General features: G+C 50.3%; 11 protein-coding genes across 11 annotated transcripts; 4 read left to right on the top strand and 7 right to left on the bottom strand.

Moving 5' to 3' along the window:
* Positions 1-1,749: 1,749 nt before the first annotated feature.
* On the bottom strand, positions 1,750-3,147 carry TGAM01_v203848 (hypothetical protein; the record flags this gene model as incomplete). Its single annotated transcript, XM_018803842.1, has 3 exons — positions 1,750-1,923; positions 1,988-2,889; positions 2,955-3,147. 3 exons carry the CDS (start codon positions 3,145-3,147, stop codon positions 1,750-1,752), a joined length of 1,269 nt encoding a protein of 422 aa, XP_018662893.1.
* A 771-nt stretch (positions 3,148-3,918) lies between these two features.
* Positions 3,919-4,969, top strand: TGAM01_v203847 (hypothetical protein; the record flags this gene model as incomplete). Its single annotated transcript, XM_018803843.2, has 3 exons — positions 3,919-4,114; positions 4,183-4,289; positions 4,340-4,969. 3 exons carry the CDS (start codon positions 3,919-3,921, stop codon positions 4,967-4,969), a joined length of 933 nt encoding a protein of 310 aa, XP_018662894.2.
* A 1,138-nt stretch (positions 4,970-6,107) lies between these two features.
* TGAM01_v203846 (hypothetical protein) lies at positions 6,108-8,744 on the bottom strand (the record flags this gene model as incomplete). Its single annotated transcript, XM_018803844.2, has 3 exons — positions 6,108-6,384; positions 6,459-8,345; positions 8,446-8,744. The coding sequence occupies 3 exons, from the start codon at positions 8,742-8,744 to the stop codon at positions 6,108-6,110; spliced, it is 2,463 nt and encodes an 820-aa protein (XP_018662895.1).
* A 962-nt stretch (positions 8,745-9,706) lies between these two features.
* Positions 9,707-11,483, bottom strand: TGAM01_v203845 (hypothetical protein; the record flags this gene model as incomplete). Its single annotated transcript, XM_018803845.1, has 3 exons — positions 9,707-9,874; positions 9,937-10,822; positions 10,879-11,483. 3 exons carry the CDS (start codon positions 11,481-11,483, stop codon positions 9,707-9,709), a joined length of 1,659 nt encoding a protein of 552 aa, XP_018662896.1.
* Positions 11,484-11,881: 398 nt separating this feature from the next.
* On the top strand, positions 11,882-12,859 carry TGAM01_v203844 (F-type H+-transporting ATPase subunit B; the record flags this gene model as incomplete). Its single annotated transcript, XM_018803846.2, has 4 exons — positions 11,882-11,951; positions 12,051-12,499; positions 12,561-12,783; positions 12,837-12,859. 4 exons carry the CDS (start codon positions 11,882-11,884, stop codon positions 12,857-12,859), a joined length of 765 nt encoding a protein of 254 aa, XP_018662897.2.
* A 624-nt stretch (positions 12,860-13,483) lies between these two features.
* Positions 13,484-15,770, bottom strand: TGAM01_v203843 (hypothetical protein; the record flags this gene model as incomplete). The annotated part of the gene is made up of 2 exons (XM_018803847.1): positions 13,484-14,066; positions 14,188-15,770. 2 exons carry the CDS (start codon positions 15,768-15,770, stop codon positions 13,484-13,486), a joined length of 2,166 nt encoding a protein of 721 aa, XP_018662898.1.
* Positions 15,771-16,509: 739 nt separating this feature from the next.
* On the top strand, positions 16,510-18,082 carry TGAM01_v203842 (ubiquinone biosynthesis monooxygenase COQ6; the record flags this gene model as incomplete). Its single annotated transcript, XM_018803848.1, has 2 exons — positions 16,510-16,699; positions 16,785-18,082. The coding sequence occupies 2 exons, from the start codon at positions 16,510-16,512 to the stop codon at positions 18,080-18,082; spliced, it is 1,488 nt and encodes a 495-aa protein (XP_018662899.1).
* A 277-nt stretch (positions 18,083-18,359) lies between these two features.
* On the bottom strand, positions 18,360-19,920 carry TGAM01_v203841 (NADH-ubiquinone oxidoreductase 49 kDa subunit, mitochondrial; the record flags this gene model as incomplete). Its single annotated transcript, XM_018803849.1, has 3 exons — positions 18,360-18,376; positions 18,436-19,177; positions 19,249-19,920. The coding sequence occupies 3 exons, from the start codon at positions 19,918-19,920 to the stop codon at positions 18,360-18,362; spliced, it is 1,431 nt and encodes a 476-aa protein (XP_018662900.1).
* A 1,203-nt stretch (positions 19,921-21,123) lies between these two features.
* TGAM01_v203840 (hypothetical protein) lies at positions 21,124-21,762 on the top strand (the record flags this gene model as incomplete). The annotated part of the gene is made up of 1 exon (XM_018803850.1): positions 21,124-21,762. The coding sequence occupies one exon, from the start codon at positions 21,124-21,126 to the stop codon at positions 21,760-21,762; it is 639 nt and encodes a 212-aa protein (XP_018662901.1).
* A 217-nt stretch (positions 21,763-21,979) lies between these two features.
* Positions 21,980-22,693, bottom strand: TGAM01_v203839 (hypothetical protein; the record flags this gene model as incomplete). The annotated part of the gene is made up of 1 exon (XM_018803851.1): positions 21,980-22,693. The coding sequence occupies one exon, from the start codon at positions 22,691-22,693 to the stop codon at positions 21,980-21,982; it is 714 nt and encodes a 237-aa protein (XP_018662902.1).
* Positions 22,694-23,617: 924 nt separating this feature from the next.
* On the bottom strand, positions 23,618-25,446 carry TGAM01_v203838 (hypothetical protein; the record flags this gene model as incomplete). Its single annotated transcript, XM_018803852.1, has 2 exons — positions 23,618-23,753; positions 23,819-25,446. 2 exons carry the CDS (start codon positions 25,444-25,446, stop codon positions 23,618-23,620), a joined length of 1,764 nt encoding a protein of 587 aa, XP_018662903.1.
* Positions 25,447-25,484: the final 38 nt, after the last annotated feature.

The raw sequence follows: 25,484 nt of genomic DNA, 5'->3' as shown, positions 1-25,484 counted from the left end.
ATTTCTCGTACTGCTATGCTATTAACAGCGCCTACAAAATCAATGGTTGCTACAGATATCGGTCAACTGACGCTTTGCTTGCCCGCTATTACTGTACCTTACATCGCTGCCCCTCAGTGGCAATAGCAGCAGCAGCAATAACGCATAAATCTTACGCAAGCAGCTCAGCTGCGCCGTCGTCGTCGTGGCAAACATTTGCTTCTTGCAAGCTATCTGAGCTATAAATAACATCCAGCTACAGCTACTATGCCCAAGTACGACACTTTATCATCGTCTTCGTGCCTTGAAGCTCCGTAATATGGACTCCTCTGGCCCATTTGCTGCGGTCAGGCCGTAATGGCTCTTTGTTCTCGCCTTTTAGTGCCGTGCCAACGACGGTGCCGAGTCATTTCACCTTTGTCCGTGATCCATCGTGAGGATCGCTTATAGCAAGGGGCGGCACAAAGGGAAAATCGATTGCGTAGATTGCATGGCCCAAATTGGACCTCCCACCAACAAGAATGGACAAGAATGTCATGCGATTGGCAGCACTTGGCCCCTGCTCTCTTTGCTGGCTGCTGCATATGCACGCGATGCGCTGCTGCTGGTGCTGGTGCTGCTAATATTAACCTTGGGCTCTTTGACGTGTGCCTCTCTGATCCATCTTCATCGAAGCATGGTCGCACATGGCATCACCCACTGATATCGGCAGTGCATGCACGATGAGGTCAACCATGATCATGATACACCGCTTCTAGCTAGGGGTGTGTGTCCCGTAGCCCATGCATGGCTTTTCTTCATCTCTTCTCAATTCCAGCGCCGTAAAGTTTGGATTCCATCTGAAGACCGCTGTCGAAAACAAAACAAAAAGCCCGTTTCTGGCGTCGCAGGCTTGTCACATGCGGGCTCCGCCACGGCAACGGATGAAACAGCGGCGGTGCAAATGCCAAAACACAGGGCGCCGCATATGATTCTGAGACCAATGCAGGGCGATCCGGTCTCGGGAGACGATGCTTGAGCTTGATGGAGCTCTGCAGCTCGTGAAAGACACGATATCGCCGGTTTTTGCTCTCTGCTGCTGTTACAATAATAGGTATCTACCTGGTAGCTGTGGTAAGCTCTCTTGATGGTCACGAGGGCCACAGCCGAGTTCCGGGATTTGCTGCCACTAGTGGTATCTCCTAGTTTGGCATAAGAATCCACCATGAATCTATTTATATAATATTGGATCTCCGGTCAAGATAGCTGTGTTGATAGCTTCAGCAAAGCAATCTGTTTTGCCGCATACTGCTAAAGTTGTGCGTTAGCTATTGCCAGCTCATACTCACAGTACCTATACTTGGAGTAACGGGATCCAAGTCGAGGCTGTGAAACAGACGCACGCTTCGTATTCCCACGCAGAATGTTCTAGGCGCCATAGCCGAATGGATACTGGGACCGATGCCTTCCATTGTGACCAAGGAGGTACCAAGATGTCCAAAAAAATTAAGATCATTGAACTGCAATAAGATCTGGAGAGAATCCAAACACGCAATTAACGGAATATGACTAATGGTAGAGTTGCAAACACCACTGCAAATGCTAATCACTGCCGCCCAAGTCCAATTGACTCGTTCCTAATCATCATATATCGATCTATATACTTTCAATGATCCCCTTTTCAAAAAAGTAAAAGAAAAAAAAAATATTCCATCCAAAACGCCAATGGTCCATACGCCTCAAGAGTCCCACAGAAGCAATCTACAACGGGACGTCTTTGACCATGCTCTCTTACATATCCTTAGATCGAAGCTTCTTCAGCCTGCTGGCACCCTCAAACAAGCCACGGTCAACCGCAGCAGCAACCGTCAAGGTACCGCCGACAATCGCACAAAGTCCAGATAGGAAGCCAAGGAATGTCTTGGCCCGCTCTTCTCGGTTAATAACTTTCATAGGGGAGATATCCTAGACGTACATTGTTAGCTTTCAAAAGTTGCACTATCATGTAAGTAGTATTGTAGATGCTTACATATGAGAAGAACACGCCGGGAATACCACCCTTGGAGTGCAGTCTTTCAGCGTGACCCTCCTTGGCGTCGTCACCTCCCATCAGGCTTCGCTTGTGGCTTGTAACGGAGTACTGGTGTGTCTCAACACTGCCATCAGATGCGTGGGCGGACTTTTGCTCCCAGCCGAGTGGAAGATACGACGTGGGGACAATTTTGACAAAGTACATGTAGTTAAAGTTGGGATCGCTGGTTTCCTGGTGAATTCCATCCAGAGGATTGAGATGGTGGTTGGTCCACGCAACCCTGCGGCCCATTCGCGCAATAACCTCTGGCGGCAGCTGTGGTCCAAATCGCAGAGAGTGGATGACATGAGTAAAATCGTGAGGTTTCATGCCGTTAGGGAGGTCCCAGTAGTTCTTGAGATCGTGTACGTGCATGTTTCCATTGCTGAAGCTTCGGCCGGGGGCAAGATGGAAGTTTCCAACAACCTTGTTGACCTGCAACAAGCCCTCAATGCGGCAACCCTCTTCTCGCTGCTGGTCCAATCGCTCAGAGTAATGTTCCCTCTCGCACTGCTCCACGCCCTCGCCTCGGCCAAAGGCCCACGATGCCTGCGCATAGGCCTCTCGAACCTCGTCACAGGTATTGCAGCAGCCGGGCTTCTCAGCGTTAGCAGGCGCAGTAGCTCCGTAGCAGCCACCACAGTAGTCGGGGTTCAGATGCTCGGCCTTCTCATGCAGCTGGGCCAGCGAGTTGCTTTCAATCACACCGCCACCTCGTGATGGGGGCTGCAGACGAAGCTTGGTGATACCGTGGGCGACACCATGCTGCTGCTCGCCCGAAACGTCCATGACATCCAGAGTCAGCAGCTCGCAGGGCATGTTGGGAAAGGTCATGTTGAGGTGAATGTCCATTCGCTCGCCTTCGTAGCCGTATTAGCCCAACATCTCAATGGCTCCAATGCGCAGCTTGGGTTCCTTTACGTACCTCTGCCTTTGTCCACCACCAGCTCTGGGTGTACCACGATGCGCCGATACGAAGACCATTCTCCCCAAGACAGGAACAGCACAACCAGCAGCGACACAATTGTTACAATTCCGCCGCTAGTAGTCCGGATCCGCGCTTCATCCACCGTCTTTGTAAAGGCATCGAGCCTTGTGAATCGCGACTTGGGAGCCATTGCGAATATGCAGCCAGAAACGCAGTTGACAAGGTACCACCAGCCAACAGGTTTGCCTGTGCGAACAGCGCGGCGGTTCTATCCCGCTAGAGCGCAGTCCTTAGGGAGAGCTCGCAGAAACCAGAAGCAAGCGGATGGTTCTCTCTCTGCAATTGCATCGATAGCGAGAGACCACAGAGGAGGGCAGTGGCGCAGAAGCGGGTGGCAGAAGCGACGTTGTTAAAATGTCTTGAGGCCACCTGTCGCAACAATACCTGAAGCTGACTACTAATCCCACTTGTACCTGTTGCATAGCACCCGACCCCGGGCACAGGCGTCTAGACTCGCCATAAGGCCCTGAGCTAATGCGGGCTATAGTGGCCAGGGGGGTCGCCGGCGAATCCTCGGCTGACGCCTGCCGCAGTGCTCCATTGCCTATTCTGGCGCAGTGAAGGCATAGACTTTCAAGCAAACGCGAAGTTCTCTCTCAGCATCTCGCAGCCTCGTCATTGTCTCCTCCCAACCAACCACAGATACCCGTTTGTGCTCCATTTGGCGTCTCTCAGCTTGTCCGAACTAAACTATTGAAAGCTTATTCACTACGATATACGCACTACCGAAAATAGACAGAATATTTCCATTCGAAATCGCGATAGCATCATAGTACCGAATCTTCAAAACGCTGCCTAAAGTCTCGTCCAAATCTGCCTCTAAACCCCCCCGAACCGCCAATATGTCGACTAGACCTCCTTCAAGGGTCGTGTTTGTGGGAAACATCCCGTACGGTCAGTCATGGACAGGCCAATGGGCACAACTGATGCGCCTACCCGACTCGGACCTATGGCTAACAGCGGTACTCCAGGCCTCTCCGAGGAGCAAATCACAGACATTTTCAGCAGTGCTGGAAAAGTAGAACGCTTCCGCCTTGTCTACGACTCGGAAACTGGGCGACCCAAAGGATTCGGATTTGCAGACTATCCCGATACCGGTTCGATATGCCCCCCATCCAACACATTCACCAACAGACATCGCATAGCTAATCATACCCTCTTGCAGACTCTGCTTCCTCAGCTGTCCGCAACCTGAACGAATATGAAATTATGGGCCGAAAGCTTCGAGTCGATTTTTCTAACGAACAAAAGAGCACTGATGATGATGGCCAAGTATGCTTCTGCCCAACCTCTGCCGGAGCCAACGGTCGCTGACTTTATAGACACCCGGTCAGAATACAGGTGCCTCGAATGGCGGCGCTGCTTCGGGATACAACACTCAATCAACACCCCTTCCTCCACTTCCAGCTGGAAAAGAGATACCACCAGGCTTGACTTGCACCGATGCCATCTCAAGAACACTCAATACTTTACCACCACCCCAGCTGCTGGATATCCTAAGTCAGATGAAGACTTTGGCCACATCAGAACCTCAGCGAGCGACAGAGCTTCTTCAACAGGCCCCTCAGCTGGCCTACGCCGTCTTCCAGTCACTGCTTTTGATGGGTCTCGTGTCTCCCGAGGCCATCCAGTCTGTGGTTGACCCGAACGCGCCACCTCCACCGGCCGCCAACTACCCACCGGCACCCATTGCTGGATATCCTGGCATCCCTGTCGCGAATCACACGCCACCGGTTACCGCATTGCCGTACGCACCTCCTGCCGCAAATAACGCGGGTTATGCTCCTCCGGCGGCACCACCTGCGGCAGCTCCTCCAGCCATGGGTCAAGACCCGGATGCTCTGATGCGGGCCGTCATGGAGCTTCCCCAGGCTCAGATTGACATGCTTCCAGAGGCTGATAGGCAGCAAATTATGGCTCTCAGAGCCACATTTGCTGGTCAGCGGCGCTAATAATATCCAATATCAACAAACGAACTATTGTTGAATGTACATTCAGCGCCACGATCACGAGGCACATACGCCAAACCAAAAAAAAGTAATTACTGCTACTAGATGCATTGGTTACGCAGAAATACCCCAGGGTTTGGGACGCCATATAGACATACAAGCTCTGCGTGTAACGGTAATTCTCACTGGCGAAGACTACTGGGACCAGACGACATTGCGCCCTGTATATAAGACGCCATGCGCATTTCAATCCTGATAAGGCTTATGACTTTGATACAATATCTCAATATCTAAGTCAGCAAGACGGAGGGGGGAAACATTATTCATGAGAGGTCTTGTGGGAGGTTCAAATTGTAACAGCTGCAAGACCGGTCCCACAAGAGATGAGTGAGGGAGAGGACAAAATAGATTACTCTTTGGTAGCTGAATAGGTGTCCAGGATATATTAGTGTAGTAGTGGGGGAGGACATCGAGAACGGCTCATCACGATAGTCCTGAATTGAAATCGAATAAAACACATCTGTAGCTGTAGTTAAAAGGTTATTTTCCCATGGTCACGTCAACTATGGCATGTTTGCATTGTTTTATCAGCAAGATTACCCTAGACATTTCGCAATTTTTCACCATATTCTAGACCCAAGCCATTTAGCACTACAACAATAAATACCCATCGTCTGTGTCTCCTTCTCCATCGCATTCAGAACGATTTCTCAATAGACTGTGACAATGAGAGACATGGAAAAGAGAAGAAATTCAACTTTAGATGCTGGTGGGTAAAAACATCAGAAGCATACACTGTAGATGCTCTAGGTTTTGGACTGATCATGAACTGCAATAAAGATGAGACGATTCTTTTCGAGAAACGAACAATACCAACGCTAACTAAAATAATACTGATATGAAATACTCAAAAAGCTTTGCCCCATACGTAAATGTAAACGTGTTAACGCGCGCGGGTAGTAGTGGCGGTTTGATATACACGCCTTGACACTCCCTCCCATACTCTGTTCTATTGCTTTCCATTCTGATCCAGATCCAACAGGATGCCACTAAACAAAAGAAAAAGAGAAATGATCACCCCTATAACGCCTCCCCTGCCCTATTACCCATTTGTTTACTTTCCTTTGAGAGGAGACGGCTCTCAAACAATGTTATACACCCTCTTTGCGATCAAATAACACGCCAGCCCGAAAACGAGCAAACCGGCGGTGATGCACATGAACCAGGTGAGGTCACCTTCAACGTCCTGCCCTGGCACCCACACGTTCATTCCCCAGAGACCGGTGATGATGTTCATGGGGAGAACAATGGTTCCTAGGACGGTGAGCTTGCCGAGCACGTCGGCGGTCTGCTCCTGTCGCTCATTCATACGAATGTTGATCTGCGCAAGATAATTGCCGTGAGATCGAGCTAGTATCCTAAAAGAAAAAGAAGTGTTAGCTGGTTTAAACAAAGGAGGAATAAAAAAGAAGGAAGAGGGCTTGCTACATACTTTTCATAGTGACTAAGGTTAGAGGTCATAGTCACGATATGATCTTGAATATCGCCAAGATAGAGGCCAATTTCCGACCTTGGGGCAACCTCCCATCGTTCATTGCAGCGTTTTGCGAATCCCTTGATAACATCCGCCTTATTGCCCAGCAACCGGTACAGACTCATGACTCGTTTTCTGCAATCTCCAACACGTCGAAGCATGTCACCACTCGAATCTGCAATCGTCGTAGCATCGTCGAGATTTGTAAATTTTTCATCCTGCAGTCGCTTAACTTCTGATGTGTGCAGTTGCAAGATTGCCTCGTCGATTTCGTCAACTTCATCCTCGATATTCTGAATGAGCGGTTGGAAAACATCGGTGATGTCGTCAATAATAGCATACGAGATCCAATCCGACGAGAGTATCAGATAGTCCCTTAGTTGTCGTATTCGTCGACGGACATTGGCCGGATGTGGCGTGGGCGAGAAATGAAAGCTCAAAACTCCCTCGCGGAAGACAATGACGTACATGTTGACGGGCTCCAAGAAATTTTCGCTGTGAATGTCCTGATCAAAGGTGCGGTAATTGACAAAGTAGTAATGTCGAAATAGCTCGACCTTCTCGCGAGCCTCTTGTAGCATGACGTCTTCGGCTGTTAGGGGATGGATGCCAAAGGCTTTTGCTAAGACCTTCATCTCATCTTCTGTCGGGCAGAGTACGTCAAGCCACCATACCGGCCTCTCCCCATATCGAACTTGCTTTTCAGAGTTTTTCGGCACTTCTGGATTGCTAATCTTGGGTGTAAGATGATTGTCAGGGGATTTGTTTCCACCACGAACCGAGGCGGACCTTGAGCTACTATTAGTTTCGCCCCGAGCAAGCGGCGACATAAAGTCCTCTCTCCTATTGTCAAAAGAGGCTTGCCGCGTAGAGGGTTTTGTATCGCCTTCGAAGCCATCTCCGGAATATCGCGCCTTAGATGGCTGGGACATGATATCTTCCGATTCGCTCTCTTCGTCAGACGACAATACGCGCGGCTCGGGAATGAATAATTCCTGGAAATCGCTGCCTTGCTGAACGAGCTCTGAGATGGTCTGGCTGTGGACCGTGCTCTGGAATTCTTCATTGAAATAGGTAAATCTGTAAGGCGCTTCCTCATCGGTTTGGAACCAGCCCTTTCGGACCGGGCGCAGACGGCCGTTGATGAGCTGTGGCTCAGTGATCTTCTTTACTCGTCGCTCATCGCTGCGGTCTTCCTTTTCGTAACGCATCCAGTCTTCTAGCACAGACAAGTCTGGCCACCGGCCACGGCGACGGCGTGTTCTGTACCGCGGAGTCTCATATCTAGCCTCATCATCGCCTATATCGGACATTCCAGGCCCAGGGAAACAGACATCGCCGGAGACTTCAGGAGCTAGCCTCATTTCACTTTTAGTTCGATGATCACGGCCCTGCCCGGCTTCCGACATCGCCTCATCGCCGCTCTCCATGCCGAGCTCATCTCTTATCATAACATCGCCAAAGTTGAGGTCCATTCCATCTGTCGGGCCAAACGTCGGGGAGCCAGGGATAGAGGGCGGGTGGTTAACATCATATTTGTCCTTTGAGCTAAAAGCTGTCCTGAGCCTTGCCCTTGAAGATGAGCTCGAGTTTCTGCGACTTCTTCGGTTGAGGCGTGTATCGCTTGCGCCGTAGCTGGGGACGCCCTGCTGCGATCCAGGACGTCTTGCTGCTTCTGATAATAGCGGAGAGTTCTCGTCCCAGCGACCGGAAGGGCTTTCGTCGCCGCTTTGCGCCGTCTGCATCGACCGAAGGCGACTGGCGCTGACGGACGAGAAGGGGTTCTGAAAAGAGCCGGTCCCTACTACCGTCGACGATCGCCGTACGCGCATCGGATGCTGTTCTCTAAAGAGGAGAAAGAAAGAAGAGGTTACATGCCGGTCCACTCACAGACAAAGGGGAATGTAGGTACATGTGAAGACATGATCACGAGGGTGGTGCTTACCTGTGGTCCAGTAGCGCTTCGCTGTCGATGCTCGTGCCGCTGAGGCTGGCCTGCGCCACCTTGTAGAATCCATTGCCTGACGACTCGCCCAGTCCTTCATCGTGGCTGTCTTCATGCAGAATCGCAAAGCTCTTCCGCCGCGATCGCTTCTTCTTGCCGCCGCGATGGCCCTTTCGCTTCTTAGGCGGGCGTTGCGGATGGCTGGTGGGCTGCGACGTTGGCCCAGGTGACGATGCAGCTCTGGCAGCGGCTGAAGCAGCCGATCTGCCCTGTGGAGCAAAGGGATTGCTGCTGGACATTTTCAGCAGCTTCGTAGAGACGCGGGAAGCACCATCATCCACTGCTGCGTCGCCGCGCAATGGTTAAAAGTGATGACAGTAAAGCTAATAGGGGGCCGTCTTGTCCGTAATTCGTGTCTGGCATGGATATTGTTTGTCCAGGGTTGCTGGCCCTGGCGAAGTTGGAAGCGCGAATGCCTTGGATAGTGATGTCAGCTAGCGAGGCTAGGCTGCTGGGGAAATCGTCCAGCGGGGGTTTGCTAGCGGGCAGCCACTAGATGGCGCACCTCTGCTTGCTGTGGCGTTCCGGCGGCCAAAGGCGGACAAAATAGATGAGACAGGCGAAGATCAAACATGTCTCGGCACAGCCGCGAGCGCATGACGATAAACGCAGGGGCGCATAAGTATATAAAATTCGTAAACTAATCATATAATGAAATGTTTGAAAGTATAATTTGATGATTAAATTGCATACAAACTCATCTATTGTCGTTATTGTTATCCATGTCTCTATTGCTGCTGCGTCGGTTATTTTGTCATGAACCTCCAAAAATGGGCTTCCGTCACCATGAGCTCTTCAGATAAAGTTTTGCGTACTAAATCTGCCGTCTCCACAAACAGCTCACCAACGGGCACTGGAATTTCCTCGGAGCACCTGCTCCAGTTGCTGCTGGCCGACGATCCGTGCCCAAGATAAGTAGGTTGGTACGCCATTGAATTTGCCTATTTACTCCTTGTAAAGATGTGTATACGATAAGCATCATGTCTACAACACAGAGTGACGAGACGTGGATAAAAACGAGAAGCAACTTGGTATATACGACATCGCGGCAGTAATTAATTCTACAATTTCCAAGGCCTCGGGACCCTCCTCTTTGCTGGCCTGCGGGCCAATCGTTATTCTCCGATTCCATATGCGCATGTCAAGTGATAACTGCACTGGTCACCATGCATGCGCTACTGCATACATATCCTGACTCTGCCTATGCAGCCGCGACACCATTCGCTGGCTCTCCAAAGTCCCACAGCTTCACCAACAGGCTGTCTGGGTTGGTGGCGGGCTCGTCTTGGGGCAGGAAAACCCTCTTGGGGATGTGGAATTCCACCACGGGGGCTTTCTTGATTTCCTTTCCAATCTCCGCATCAAGCAACTATAAATACAGATGTTAATTGGCATGTACTACTGATAGAAGAATTTGGCAAATGCACTTACACTAGCGTAAGAGTGATCGAGGAAATCTTCCATGTTGTATGACTGCTTGGTGAACTGCTCGGAAACGATCTTTGCAATGGTTGCAACATTCGGGTGATAGTGCGACTGCAGCTGAACAAGCTCCCACAGGGAGCTATCAATGGCGCCGGTCTCGATGGGGTCTGTCTCTTTGGGGTCGAAGGAATCGTCTGCGCCATTGTCCTGGATATGCTTCTTCAATTCCGGGTCTTGCACAACTCGATGAATCATGAATGTGCAGGTTGGGTGACGTTTTAAGAGGTTGTAAGTCCAAGGGATAACGGTAGCAATGGCGCTCGGGGGAGCGTTTAATGAGAGCCGGGCAAGTCTCTTGACAAAGCTGGCAACAAGAGCAGCGGGAAGATGAGTCGAGGCAAGGAAAGTATCCAGAAGACGGAAAAAGCGAGAGCGATGCTTGGAGTGAAGGATGTCTTTGTCGAGGAGTGAGTAAAGTTTGGGATAGAATGATGGGTAGTCTAGGTTCCGCTCTTGGATGAGGTAAAAGACACCGGAGAGGGCTAATAAGGACATTGAGCCGCCTGCATTGTAACAGCTGGTGAGGAAGTCGGATAGAAGCTCGGGTCTTGTAAACCAGGGGGCGATGTTTGTGGATATGACGCTGAGGATGCGTTTCCGCTCATCTTTGCTCTGGACAATGCTCAGTATAGCTAACCAAGCGTCTTGTCCCTGTCGCTTGTGTTGGATAGCCGATCTTAGATTATGAGATTTCTTTTTAGGACGAGGGATGTAAAAGTCCTCAAGCTCCTCGGCGGACTGGGGAACTCCATCCAGGGCTGATAGCAAAGCAAACGCTCGGTCGAACAAGCCGTCTGGAATATCATCCTTGTTGAATCGCCCCAGAATTGTCCTATATACAAGTAAGTATCGTAATTGTGAAAATAAGTTGCCGTTGCATTTACTCACTTTACTGATTTGAATGTGTAGTATCGAATGTCGTCGAACTCTTCCACGTATGACTCGAGGAATGCCTTTCCCACATCGTCGCTATCCGACGTAATCAAAGTCGCAACAATGCCCTCCAGAAAGGCCTGAGGGAAGGTGTATTCTTCTTTATTGTGAAGATGCTCTCCCTCTGCTTTCAGAGTCCTCATGCAGAGAGTGAGTGCAGTCACGGCCAGATCTTTGTCTTTAAGCATGTCCTGCAGAAGAGACTTGTACTGTGAATACTGGTCTTTTAGCCAGCTGAAGACCACAGCTTCCTTCTCCGACTGATTTTTCTTTGCGACAAGAGAACCCTGAGCCAGTAATCTTAGGAAAATTCGACATAAAGCTACCGCGGCCAGTGTTGACTCTTCCTCTCCATCTTCGTAGCCACTGGCGATGCTGAGAAGGTTGGCAATATCGTTGTAGTTCTTCTTGGATTCCAGAATGCCCTGTTCCATGAGCAAGATCTTTCCGTTTAGGTCTTCGGCCTCTTCATCTGATGAAAGCCGCCTCTTGGCGACTTTGGTGACCTTGCCTGTGGAAGCCCTTTTGCGCTTCGCGCTGTCCTGAGAGCCTGCAGGCATGATGGGCTGGAATAGTTATTGGATGAGCAGAATTGAGCAATGAGATTCTTTAAAGAATTGTGAAATTCAAACTCCTTTGATGTGTTTTCAAGAGAAACGCAATATTAGGCCAGTCACAAGTTGTTTACCAGCTGAGATTTGGTCTGAGAAGCACCAGAAATTCTTATCGCTGAAAAGATAACATGGAAATTTCACTGGGCCTTGAAATTTCCAGCCAATGAACTGTCTGTTCCTTTTTTTTATCCAGTTCAAGACTTCAATTCGGAGTAAGCTCGGCTAAAAAGCCAATTTCATTGCTCCCCAAGCAAAAGCAACTCCAGCCTCACGTGACTCCAACGTGTTACCGAACTAGCGCGATAAAACCTCAAACCTCATTCCCAGCTTCCGATCCGATTTATATGACAAGGCCGAGATACCCCGTCCGAAACCATCTCACAATGGCGTCTCGCTTGGTACGAAGCGCTGTCGGTATGTGAATCGCCGTCGCAAAAATTCCGCTGACGCCCCAGGCCCCAATTGGTGCGAAGCCGAAGGCTGACCAAGTGCGCAATTTGCAAACCAATATAGGCGCTCCCCTCCTCCGATCCTCCATCTCCCGCCGAGCGGCCCCTGCGATCTCTGCTGCTGCCGTCCGATACTCCAGCAACGTCCCCGCCGAGGAGCCCAAGAAGAAGGCCCAGAGCATCATCGATGCCCTCCCCGGCAACAACCTGATCAGCAAGTCCGCCTTCCTCAGCGGTGCCGCCGGTCTCAGCGTCTACGCCCTCAGCAATGAGTACTACGTCATGAACGAGGAGACTGTCGTTGCGGTCTGCCTGCTGGCCGTCTGGACTGGTCTGCTTAAGTACGGCGGCCCTGCCTACAAGGAGTGGGCCGAGGCTCAGAACGAGAAGATCAAGAACATCCTCAACAGCGCCCGCGCTGACCACACCGAGGCCGTCAAGACCCGCATTGAGGACGTCAAGCAGATGAGCGGCGTTGTTGACATTACCAAGGCCCTCTTCGAGGTCTCCAAGGTACAATGAATTGAGAATCTGGGCTAGTGTTGTTGCGACAAATGTTAATATTCGTATGTAGGAGACTGCCAAGCTTGAGGCTGAGGCTTTCGAGCTCGAGCAGAAGACTGCCCTGGCTGCCGAGGCCAAGACTGTTCTTGACTCCTGGGTCCGCTACGAGGGCCAGGTTAAGCAGCGACAGCAGAAGGAGCTGGCTGCTTCCATCATCGCCAAGGTCCAGAAGGAGCTCGAGAACCCCAAGGTCCTGCAGCAGATTCTGCAGCAGAGCGTCGCCGACGTTGAGAGTGCGTGGATCCTTTCAACTACCCGTTGTGGCTTTTACTAATAACTTTCACAGAGATTGTTTCTTCCGCCAAATAGATGACAAAAAAAAATTACTAGAGTCTAGATTCAAGGTCCTCGCAATTTTTTCCTTTTGTCACGAAATAGCCCCCCCCTGTGCATATAATAGCACCTGTGCAATTAGCCAATCAATCAAGACACTAGTCGATATATATTTGTCTTCAAAAAGTAACTTTACCCGAGATGATGAGTGCATGCCGTCCTAGTTACTAGACTTACTAAAAGAAGGAAAATTGCGAGTGTGAGATACCTATATATATACTCCTGTACTTTGATAATTGGCGGGCGGAATTGGCAATGAAAAGGTTTTTATTGAATATGTAACACCACAACAACTATCTTGCACGAGATCACTGTAGATTAATGCTAGGGCCGATCTAGGACAGTGTATCGGTTGAACAGGGGCCGCTGTTTTGTTTGAAGCTATCCAAATTGATACTATTGATATCTACCTAAGTACCCTACCCAATCCCACCAAGTAAAACCATACGCACATTATAAACATAAGTTGGTGATCGATAAGTAATACAGCAGTTTGACGAAAAAGCAATAATTGATCCCTCCAAGAGAAAAAAAAGTACCAGTTACCATGAAAATATACAACTAAGCCAAGCAAAAGCAAAAACACCTCACCCTCCAATACTAATAAATCGGCCTCCCTTCTGACCACTTCTTGCTCTCCACTGCCGGGGCCGGTGAGTCAGCAGCTGAATCTCCTCGATTCCATCTGCCACTCATCCGCCTTCTCCGGGCTCCCTCGCCATTAATAGGGCCAATCCACTCCCAGGCGCGGCCAACCTCGCCACTCCTGCCTTCTCGCTGGCCGGTACGAACATTACTGTTCTGCTCAACAACCTTCTTGACTCTTTGCCAGATTCTCTCTCTCTCAGCCACTTTATGAACGGAGCGAAGCACATCATCTCTCAGATTGGGCAAAAACAACCAGGGATCATCTATATCTTCGGCGCCCAGCTCCTTCTGATTAGCCAGTCGATCCAAGACCAGGTCGACCAAGGCCGGGACTTGCGCCGAATACATGACGTGTTGGCGGTATCGAGCGCGTAAGTAGAATACCGCCAGCACGACGGACATTAAAAGTCCAATTGGGAATCGATATCTTGCCAGCCCGAGGCGGACGGAGCGCTTGAGCGCACAGGTGATCGGAAGGCGAGCGAGAGAGCTGGACGATAGCTTGCGGTTTGAAAGACCTGAGGGATCGGACGATCTGTTGGGTCAATCGCGGATCTGATTAGCTGTTGTGTCAGAATTAAAAGAGATTGAAAATCGGGGAGATATGGTGGTTTGAGAACCCCATGGGGAAAAAAGAAAGGTTGTATAGAACTTACGTAGTTGTTGCAATCTCCACAATCACTTCTTCGCGAGTGGTAATTTCACCAATGGCAGCCACCCAAAGGTCCTCGAATTCATCGCTGTTCAGCCTCTTGTTACGCTTCCTGCTCACGGTTGACTTGAGCTCTTCTTCAGCAATGGCAGGAGAGCTGATTTGGGCGCCGGACTCGTCGACCAATTCGCCACACTCATACTTGGCGCGGCGTTCCCTCAGCTCCTCAATGGCCTTATCAGCAACTGCCTGGACGCGGCGGGCCTTCTCGCCATCTGGCTCACAGGTGGGTGGAAGAGGGATGAGGCCGCCAAAAGACAGGGGGTGGGGCTTGAGGACGAAGTCGCTGTGGCAGCGGACGGAAAAGTCTTCATAGCAGTAGGCGTGCAAAGGGCAGGGCTCGCACGAAGGCTCCACGAATGGGACTATGAAATCGGGCACTGGAACATCCGGGGGGATAATCTCGGTCGCTGGTCGGCCGAGTCCGCAGTAGCCAACGGCAACTTTTTCCTGGCGATACCAGGCCAAGTAGACGCCGAGCAGAGAGATGAAGAGGACGAAGAAGGGCGTCCTCAGATTTGACTTGCGGGCGGGCTTTGATTGCCTCCGTGGCACAATCTCGGTCTCTCCCCTCCTGGCTGCCTCCTCAAGCTCCAGCTGTGCATCAGGCGTGAATTCCTCACCGGCATCCATTGACCAATCTGGCGTCCTGTGTCTCATCTTAGAAGAAGACAGCGCCTGAGACCTCGCAGTGGTGGACGGCCGTTCGATGCTTAAAGGCTCAATGAACTCATCCTGACGTCTTCGGGTGCCTGGCTTTTCGCTTCTAAGGATCTCCTCGAAACCCGGTCGTCTGCGGCTCGGTGTCTTGATGGCGGGAGAGCCCCTCTGGAATGGATTGTCATCACTAAAGACGCTCTCTTCTTCTTCCTCGTAGGGAGCGGCAGAAACGGCAGATGGCGGCGCGGCAGATTTCAGCGCACTGTAATAGGGCGTAGGGGCGTAGGGCGTCGCAGCAACAGGCGTCGCAGTGTAGTGTGATGAGATGGGCGTGTCGTCCTCTACTTCCGGCTCGTCTTTGATTTTCGGTGTAGCAGATCGCGCAGGCTGAGGGCGGCGCGACGACCTGGGCGCTTCATACTGGGGCGCCTCATCCTCTTCATAGTGCGATGACTGTCGGCTCACTGAGCGGCTGGCAGTTCGCGAACTGCGCTTCGGCTGGCTCTTTACGGGCGTCTGCGCCTGCTCTTCTTCCTCGCGCTTGACTTTGGCCGAGGCCTTTCGAGGCGATGCTGATCGACGCGGCTTGGACACTGGCGTCGGCCTCAATTCGTGGTCGTCCCATCCGTTGTCTTCGGCGCTGCCCGCATTGACGATGCCCATGCTGGACCGCTTCGCGCGGGCGCGTTGGGCGCGCATCTTCGGGACCTGCGGCAGAACATGCTCCTCAACGAGGTCGACCAGCTGAGTCTTTTTCGCAGTGGCGGGATACTCGATGTTGTGCGTAACGAGGATGGAGCGCAGGCGCGGGACGGTGACGCTGCGCGGGTCGAAGCCCTCTTGGAGATAGTCGTCTGCGTCGGCCATTTTTGCTTGGTCTCTTGGCCAGCAAGTTGTTGCGGTGGTGTCCAAAAGATGGATATCTCAATGGTATATGGTGGAGAGGAGGACGAATATGCGATTAAGGAAAATACAGCAAAGGAATGCGGAGCGCCGTGGACTCTCGCGGGCTTGTCTCGAAACTTGCCAGTTCGCCGGCAGTGAATCAGCAGCACCGCAGCTTTCAAAACAGTGACGGTGCCCCAGAATAAAAAAGCCGGGGGTCTCCAAATGTGAAACTAGTTTCCGGTCTCAAGGCCTAGTCGCGAAATTAAAAGGCAAAGCTTTATATCTTTCTCAGACGAGGCACTGCGACCAAGAGTGCGTTTGCCAGTGTTGATTGAAGGAAGATGCAAGAAGCAAAAAAGTGCGATGGTCTATTGCCGGTGGTCGAAATGTATGTGTGAATTTGCGTTTCCCGCCGCATATACGTAGCGCCGTTGTCTGTGGCAACAACTGGAGCCTTAAGAGAAAAAAAAGCTACGGCCCACCCCAAGCTGTTTTCAGCGTTGGGGCAGATGCCACATGGCTGCGATCTAGGCTGCGAAGCTCTGCCCAAAGAGTGGCGGACGCACCGCCACATCTGAGGTTGCGCCACACTCCGCCACAGCGGGTTCCGTCATGCGATGTGGGATGGAAATGTGAGCTTCATGCATGATGCCTATGTAGAGACGCTTTTGTGTCGCATCAGCCATTGAGGGCCGGGATTCATAGCTGCATTCTCACAATGGCGTCTAGTCGAGCTCTGATAGCGAGTCCTCGCTTTGTTTGCCGCAGTTGCTCCCGACAGGCGCGCAATTCGACTTCTTATCGACGATCCTATGCCACATCCTCTTCTCAGCCCTCTTCACAAGATATCTACGATGTGGTTTGCATCGGAGGTGGCCCAGCCGGACTGAGTCTTCTGACTGCGCTACGTAAGAGAGATCTTTACAGTCTTTTTTTTTTTTTTCCAATAATTGTAGGAAAATAAGAATACTAATAGCTTTTATTCGATACTAGGTGCCAATCCTACAACTTCCCGTCTTCGTGTCGCCCTCGTCGAAGCGCAAGACCTTTTTAAGACAGCGTCTCTATCTCTTCCACCAACTCAGTTCTCCAATCGATGCAGCTCCCTTACACCCACCACCGCCCAATACCTCAACACTATAGGAGCATGGCGACACATGCAGCGCAGTCGCATCCAAGAGTTTCATGAGATGCAGGTCTGGGATGGCGTGACAGATGCGCGCATAGAGTTTGACTTGCAGCCCGGATTCTCTGCTGCCACAGGAAATGTCATCGCATACATGACTGAGAACTTGAACATCACATCGGGTCTTTTGAAGCGCATCAATGAGCTTGGAGGGGTTGACGTGTTTGATGCTTCAAGAGTGGAAAGGATTACGCTTGGAGAAGAATCCGAAGAGATGGATCTCAGAGAATGGCCTGTCGTGCATTTGCAGAGTGGCAAGTCCCTAGCTGCGCGACTTCTCGTGGGAGCTGATGGCGCCAACAGCCCTGTGCGATCCTTTGCGCGAATCGAGAGTCGAGGATGGGACTATCATAGACATGGAGTTGTCGCAACAATAGAGTTGGAAGGGGATGGATGGGGAGGCGAATATCACAAAACTGCATACCAGCGATTCCTTCCGACTGGGCCTGTTGCCATGCTCCCACTTCCCGGAAACTATGCAACTTTGGTCTGGTCAACGACGCCTGAGAATGCCGCCGTGTTGAAGAAGCTACCTGTGAAAGACTTCATCGCTCTGGTTAATGCGGCGTTTCGACTCAGTCCCGTTGACTTGGCTTACATGCACACTCAGGCTACGGGCCAAGAGGAAGAGCTTGCATGGAGAACGCAGCACACGCCTTTTGACTCCAGCGCAATCCCACAGCTTGCGGTTGGTGTTCAAGAGGGCAGCATTGCATCGTTCCCTTTGAAGCTGCGACATGCAGACACTTACATTGGCGAACGTATTGCTCTAGTTGGTGATGCAGCACACACTGTTCATCCCTTGGCGGGACAGGGTCTGAACCAGGGACAGGGGGATATTCAGAGTTTGGTCAAGGCGATTGAGTATGCTGTGGCCCACGGCCAGGACTTGGGAACGCAAATGTCTCTCGAGTCATACAGTAGCGAGAGATATGCTGCAAACCACGTGTTGATGGGAGTGTGTGATAAGCTTCATAAGTTGTATTCCGTGGGAAGTGGGCCTTTGATTCCCCTGCGGTCGCTTGGCTTGAAGGCCGCCAACGCTCTGGGGCCATTGAAGAATTTCTTTATGGAACAGGCTTCTGGACGGGGATTGAAGGTTTAACTGTCTGCAGCTACCGCTGTATAGAAGTTGTCTTTCCCGATCCACCCGAACTTCCATCTCTTACTCTCACGAGTAGCTAAATAACCCACCTGTACCAATATAATATGAATATAGTATCAGAAATCGCGCGCATTCACCACTTTTCGAAATGGACTTGAGCAGCCACCAGACATGAACATAACAAAATTCTGAGGAGTATTTACGAAGTCTCCCAGTCAGCTATGGCTACAGACAAAGAAAACGTAATTCTAATATTTTGCCTTCCACCCCATTCCCTTTACCTGTCAACCTCACCTGCACATCCAAGTTAGTAAGTTTCTCAATATACAATTCTATGTCATGTTGATACGTACCAAACACAAGATCCATGGTACCAATTAGAGCGACCGCATCAGCCAACAAGTGGCCCTTGGCGACGTGGTCGAAACCACCCAGGTGAGCAAAGCCAGGAGCGCGGATGTGGCATCTGTAAGGGCGCTCGCTGCCGTCGCTGACCACGTAGACTCCCATCTCACCCTTGGGGGCCTCGATGGCAGAGTAAGTCTCTCCGGGAGGTACGGCGTAGCCCTTGGTGTAGAGCAGGAAGTGGTGGATCAGAGCCTCCATGTTCTCCTTCATGGCACTTCGGGGAGGAGGTGAGATCTTGTAGTCCTCGACGCGGACGGGGCCGGCGGGCATCTGGTTCAGGCACTGGAAAATGATGCGCAGGGACTGTCTGAACTCCTCCATTCTGCACAGATATCGGTCATAGCAGTCGCCGTTGGTGCCGACAGGGACATCGAACTCGACCTTGTCGTAGGCGTCATATGGCTGGTTCTTTCGAACATCGAAAGGAATGCCAGAGCCACGGAGCATGACGCCGGTGAAAGAAAGGTTCAGAGCATCAGCAGCAGAGACAACACCAACACCTCTCAGACGCTCAATCCAGATGCGGTTATCAGTAAGCATTTCCTCGGTTTCGTCAATGCGATCTCCGAATTGGGTAGCCCACTGGTAGATGTCATCCAGCAGACCAATGGGGATATCCTGGTGAACACCTCCGGGACGAACGTAGGCGGCGTGCAGACGAGCACCAGAAACACGCTCATAGAATTCCTATCCAATATCAATTAGCCAAACCACTCGATTTCCAGGCCTTTTGCTTTGAAGTTGAGCGAATCGCATACCATAAGCTTTTCTCGCTCCTCGAAACCCCACAGGAATGGTGTCAAAGCACCAACGTCCATGGCGTGTGAAAGGACAGACATCAGGTGGTTCAGGACACGGGTGATTTCGCCAAAGAGGGTTCGGATGTACTTGGCACGGTCGGGGATCTCAATGTTCAGAAGCTTCTCGACAGCAAGAGCAAAGCATTGCTCGTTTGTCATCATGGAGACATAGTCCAGACGGTCGAAGTATGGCAGAGCCTGGAGATAGGTCTTGTACTCGATCAACTTTTCGGTTCCTCGGTGCAGCAGGCCGACGTGAGGATCGGCTCGGATGATTTCTTCACCGCTAAGTTCGAGAATCAATCGCAACACACCGTGGGCGGCGGGATGCTGGGGTCCAAAGTTGACAGTGTAGTGTCTGACTTTGCGATGCTCAACGCTGTTGTCGCGCGGCTGTTGGGCGGTGCTCTCGGGAGCGGTGCTGTCGGACTTGGACGGGAAGCCGTAGGGGTCGCCGGTCAGGTTGAAGTGTTCGTCCGTGGGGAGAATTCGCGTGCCAACCTGCTCCTGGCTCGAGTATCGTCGGAAAGCAGATGCTGTGAAGGGTCGAGTGGCGAGAGATGCCGTCGCAGGTCGCAGGCAGAGTCGCCTGGCGCCGGTGCCGACGAGTCTGTGCAGGGATGAGGCCATTGCGGAGGAGCGGCGAGGGCCGGACGGAAGAGCTTCGAATGCCCAGTAGAGCCTCTGGCCCGAGATCAATGGCTGGTTAGACTGACGATGCTCGCTTTCGGAGTCGTGGCCGTCATGCCTCTCGGAACTGAAGAAACGGGGAAGCTCGCAGGTTCCGTGATGGTGGGGCGCCGGGATATCATTTTTGCGCCACAGCTGGAGCGATTTTGCCAATTGCGGGCTGCTGATTGGACTGCGGGATGGCGCATCTCATTAATCGCACATGTATCGATCGAAGCATCATGGATTGAAATGAATTGAATTCAAAACAAATACTGTAGCGAGCTTAATAAGTTTTGAAACACTTTATCATTTTAACCTTTTTATTAGCGAGGCATACTGGCAATGTGCCCGCACTGCATGCATGTTCGTAGCTCAGATCACCCCGCCTAACCTGTGTCTTGTAAGTGCATGTATCTAAGTACATGCAGATGGGCTTTGACACTTCTGCCGATGAATGCTTTGACAAATGATCTTGGCTCTGGGGAAGGAAAACAAAAAACTTTTCTAAAAGTAGAGAACCGGTGATTTCGTTATGTGATAGTTGTACAAGGAAGTAACTAAATCTCTCCAGTAATTTCTCAATGTGTCAAGTGCACATGTATGTTACAGAAAAATTAAGGATACTATACGCCTGCAGCCAAGGTTCGAAACCTCTCAGAATCTGTCACTTGCGTAAAAGACAACTCGTCTTTGATGAACATAGCTTAACATTGAGATAATTATCCATGTAATCGTTACTGAGCGATTGGATGTCATTAAACACCTATAAAGGCTGCTCGTTGACCTGCAGTCTCCAACTCACTCAATGCTAAACACATGCACGATCGAGAGACAAGAACTGCTCAACCAGATATGCCCAAAGTTAATGGTCGAATTCATAAAGAGTACTGCGAATGTTGCTATAAAGCTTTGTAGAATATCAACAACTATTTCGAAAAAAGTAATTGAAAAGTTGAGTCACGCACCACTTTCTTGCTAGTCGAAATCGGAGGTAGGACTTTGGCGTATTGGCGTACAAGTGACTCACCACCCTCTAATCCTTCAAGTTATAAACGGCCGCTTCTCATGATGGCTCAGATATTAACACAACAATGAATAGTTTTTAATTCCAGTTTCTGTCCAAGTTATCGGCCAAGCAGCAGCCCATTTGAAGTTGCCATCATGCCTAGGAAAGAAATAAACCGAATCCTCCCATCGCCATGCCCTCCAAGCAGCGATCCGGGAACCATCCTAGTCGAAACTGAAAGGCTCATTATACGGCGATACCTATTATCAGATGCTCCGGCTCTAGCATTGGCCGCAAATCACGAAGAAGTTGCGGCTTACATGAGCGATCGCTTCGCCAGCCCGTACACCGTTGCCGACGCCGAGAACTTCATCAAACTTACTTTCCATGACGACGATACGGCAGCATACCCGCACTCTTCAGCCATCGTCTTGAAGCCGGGATTTCCAGGCAATCCTTCCACTACTGAGCCACTTATCATCGGTGGTGTTGGGTTACACTCTTTGACTGACATATTCTACCGAACGTGGGATATGGGCTACTATCTTTCTCCGACAGTGTGGCGCCAAGGCTATGGAACCGAGGCGCTGAGCGCCTTCACAAGATGGGTGTTTGACACTTGGCCCTTACTAAACCGCATACAAGCTCGTACATATGAGAGCAACATTGCGAGCCAAAAGTTGTTACAGAAATGCGGCTTCGTGATAGAGGGGAGAGGAAGAGGGGTTATTGAAAAGAGTGGGAAGCTTATGGATGATGTTGCGTTTGGTCTCATAAGAGATGACTTGAAGTGAGAAGGGCTTCAAAATCTCACAATTTTGGAATTGCAAATGCCTGCGACTCTTTCTTTCTTATCTTTCATTGCGACCTGATGTATGGGCTGACTAATTTACCCTATTTAAAAACTTTGCGTCCCTATCTCGATGGCAGTAGAGTCGATCCAATGAATATAGACTTCTTCTCTTTCTGGATGAATTCTTGTTACAGAAATACCCTTTATATTGAATGACCTCAGCTGTCATTCGCTTGATATGTGTTTGTATGGCTGTTTAACGCAGAATCGCAGCTCGCGGCAAATACATTCGTCCAAAAGGGGTCGTTGAAGTCGACCTCTGTGTGTTGTACATTCGGATTCTGGGTCAAATTTCCAGTGTGCAGCTGAAACAGTTGGTTGGCATCTTCTCCCCCATCCCAATATTCTTGGAATGTCGACATAGGCTGCGGCGGCTCATAAATATCCTGCGGCAAAGCATCTTGGGGATAGTCGGGATAAAGGCCGAAGTCGGATGCGATGTCCGGTGCTTCTTGATTCAAACGCGGTACTGCAAGCACCTGCGGCTCTTGCGTCGTCACCAACGTGTCTTCCACGCCGCCATTCCACCCATCTCCATATGTTGCTTCTGATATTTGGTAGGGATCGGAGCTGTCGATGTTCAAATCCAAAAACATATTTTGCGATGGCCAGTGCACCGAATCGGCCGTCTCTGCCATGTTTGGCAAAGCATTTGTTGTCCCATGCTGATGACTGTTGGCATCTAGAGAATATCTCTGAAGGCCTGTAGCTCGCTGCTTGCCGCTCTTTCTTTGAGTATGCTCGTGATCTCTTTCTAACCTCATCTTTGTTCGTCGAAACAATAGGTACTCGTCTTGTCTCTGTGCCCATCTTGCTGGATTCTCCTTGGCCCCTTCAGCCCACTGCTGCACAGCTGTAAAGGTCGATTTCATTGCAATCCAAGCGCATTCGTTGCAGGTCCTGTAACTGCACCTCTGTCTTCTCAGAACTCTTGGTATGGAGCAGCCACATGTGGCGGCGTTCCAGTTCAAGCTCCCGACTACGCCATCAAAAGCGTGGGTTGCTACAGAGTTGGCGATAGCAAAGGCTTCACATGGCTCAATGATATACCATCCAACGGGTTGAATGCAATCACTTTTGCGGCAATAAATTTCCCCTGCGCCGCACATCTGAGCTCCAAAAGAGGATTCGGTTTCGAGAGTGGAAATGTAGAGATACTGGAGAGATCTTTTCGTTTGTGCAGGTGTTGCGTCAGATGCTTAGTTTCGGTGACGAAGAGCGCTTTCTTTCTCAAGAGATGCAGGAAGGAAAGTTTCTATAGGCAAGCTAACCATCGTTTCCGTTTGAACACACGAATGCCAAACGCTTTTATGTCAAACGTGGTGACACCGCTGTTTGAGCTGAAAAGTCAAATTGCGGAAAGTTAGGTAGATTAAACAAAAAGGAGCAAACAAAAAACATTGTGCGATTCAGAGAAGCGGACTGGAGTCGGTCAAGAGGTGTTCAGCCAACTTAGTTATACGCGGCATGCTCTCAAATGTTCTCAGTGCGCTTTTCGTACGACAGTGATTCATGCTATGTCAGGACTCGCTCTTTTTGAATCGCTTACTATTCATTCCAAATGGTTTATTGAACAGAAATGCAATACTTGTTGCGGTAAATTTTGTCATTTGAAGCTACTGTTAAATTGAATCAAGTTTGTAAATCTCCAATATGGCAATAGAGCCTCACAAGTGAAATTGGAACTATCAATCTGCCTTATGTCCTATTCCGTGAACATGTTTTTGCTTGTCAAAAGAATATATGATGAAAAAAAAAAAGAAAAATGTTCTTAAATCACCGTTTCTGGGACCACGTTAGTTCTTGTCCTCCTCCTTCTGGCCACTCTCCGAATCGATCGATGTTATCACAGCTGCTGTCGTCTGTGTCGGGCCTTTTTTGTCGTCTCCCGTCGATTGAGAGCCCTTCTCCACATCTATATTGTTTGAGACTCTATTGACTTGTCAGTGTAGATCAGAAAATAGAGCAAGCGTACTATAACGTCAAGGGATTCTTACTCTTGCAAAGTCGCCCCAGGCTTATCATGTACAGGGTCAAAGTCTGGGTTTTCCTGTTTGATGGCTGTAAACATAAGACCAGAATCTAAACCGTTGATTACTTTAACAGGAGTCAGAAATAGTAGTAGAGTAGCAAGCAGCCACACGCCTGCTAGGAGACTTGGAATGCTGATAAGGACGTTCATCGACAGTGCCGAGGCATCGGGACTCCAGACAACGAAATCACCAACACCACTTAACCCTGCAACCCAATTCTCCAGTTTCTGATCTGAATTAGGTGGGTATAACGTTGTATCAGTCAGAACATTAGACGTTGCAATGAATGCAGCTTGAACGAGGCGCGACAAGTCGGTTTGAATGCTGCTAGCACCGGCATCGAAGATTTGGGAGACGGCGGTGGTTGTAGAGAGCAGCGCAGAGAGCCCAAGATGTGAGGCGACAGTAAAGATCATGGGTTGGTACAGGTGGGCAGAAAAGATAAATTGCACACCCTGCGAAAGCTCAAGGCCCGGAAGTAGAGTGCTGTTGAGTCCCAAGACAGTGCTGTTGTGACCTTTGTATGACCACACATTATCTTCCCAACAAGATAATACAGGACGCGCACTGCGTACTCGGTATGCAGTGTCTGTATTTGCGTTTGGTATCGACTCGGTGAGATACCACGGGTCTGTCCCGGCGGTGAAGCTGCTCCTTTGGGTAGAAGATACGAGTGCGGCCCATGTAGTATTGCTGGTTTCGAGAGCACCTTTGATGAAACTGTCCCCTGGATAGAAGAAGGCGACGGGCTCTCGACCATCAAAAAGCGAAGCGGATTCGGTTTTATTATAGATAGTATACCAGTCGACAAGGTAGGGAGTGGAATTAGTTGTCTTGACGAAGAAGCTATAATCAGTAACACACGAGCCGCTGACGTTGAGTGTAAGCTCTGGATATTTCTGCAGTCCAAAGTCTGCTCCTGTAACGTCATAGCTGTAGCTGATGCCGATGATAGGTTCGCCATCACTGGTTTTGCCCAGTGTATCTGTAGGAGTTATAGTCACTCTCTGATCGAGTAGTTCCTTGGCAGAGCCGGTACTACCAACTGCTCGGAGGGCTGATGGGACTTCCAAAACGTAGAGTGCGGCAGTTGAGGGGTTATCACTTTTGACTGTTGGAACGTATACTGCGTTCGGATTGACTGGGGCCGTGTTGTTGACAATAATCAGGGGAGGGACGATGATGGATAAGGCGGTTTGCCCAATGTATGCGATGAGGACTAAAAAAAGGATGCCGACCATCCAAATGCGAATTTTCTCTGTCCCTTCTTGTGTATACTTGAATGTCTCCATGAACGATCCAAGAAGCTCGCCTCTGTTGTTCCACAGAATCGGGACAAGCGGATGGAATGATTTGCTTTCTCCCTTCCTCTTTCGTCGCCATTTCAAAAGATAGTATAAGATAGTTGCAATGATGATTGTCCAAACTTGAGCCATAAGCATCCCCAGCATGACAGAATAAGCCGAGTTGAGCTGATTGGCAACCCAAGTTGGGACGGCGAAGGCATTTTTGGGACCATCCTCGCTTGGGAAACTGAATCGTTTCCAGAGCAGATACGTGTCCCGAGGCTGGGGCACTGTAGTTACAACCATGTTGAGATAACAGCAACGGGTCTTTCTAAGTTTGAGGC

Source organism: Trichoderma gamsii (assembly GCF_001481775.2).
Source record: "Trichoderma gamsii strain T6085 chromosome Unknown Scaffold_10.2, whole genome shotgun sequence".
Lineage (NCBI taxonomy): Eukaryota > Fungi > Ascomycota > Sordariomycetes > Hypocreales > Hypocreaceae > Trichoderma > Trichoderma gamsii.
Note: the sequence above shows the minus strand (reverse complement) of the source record. Positions and strands in the feature narration are given on the sequence as shown.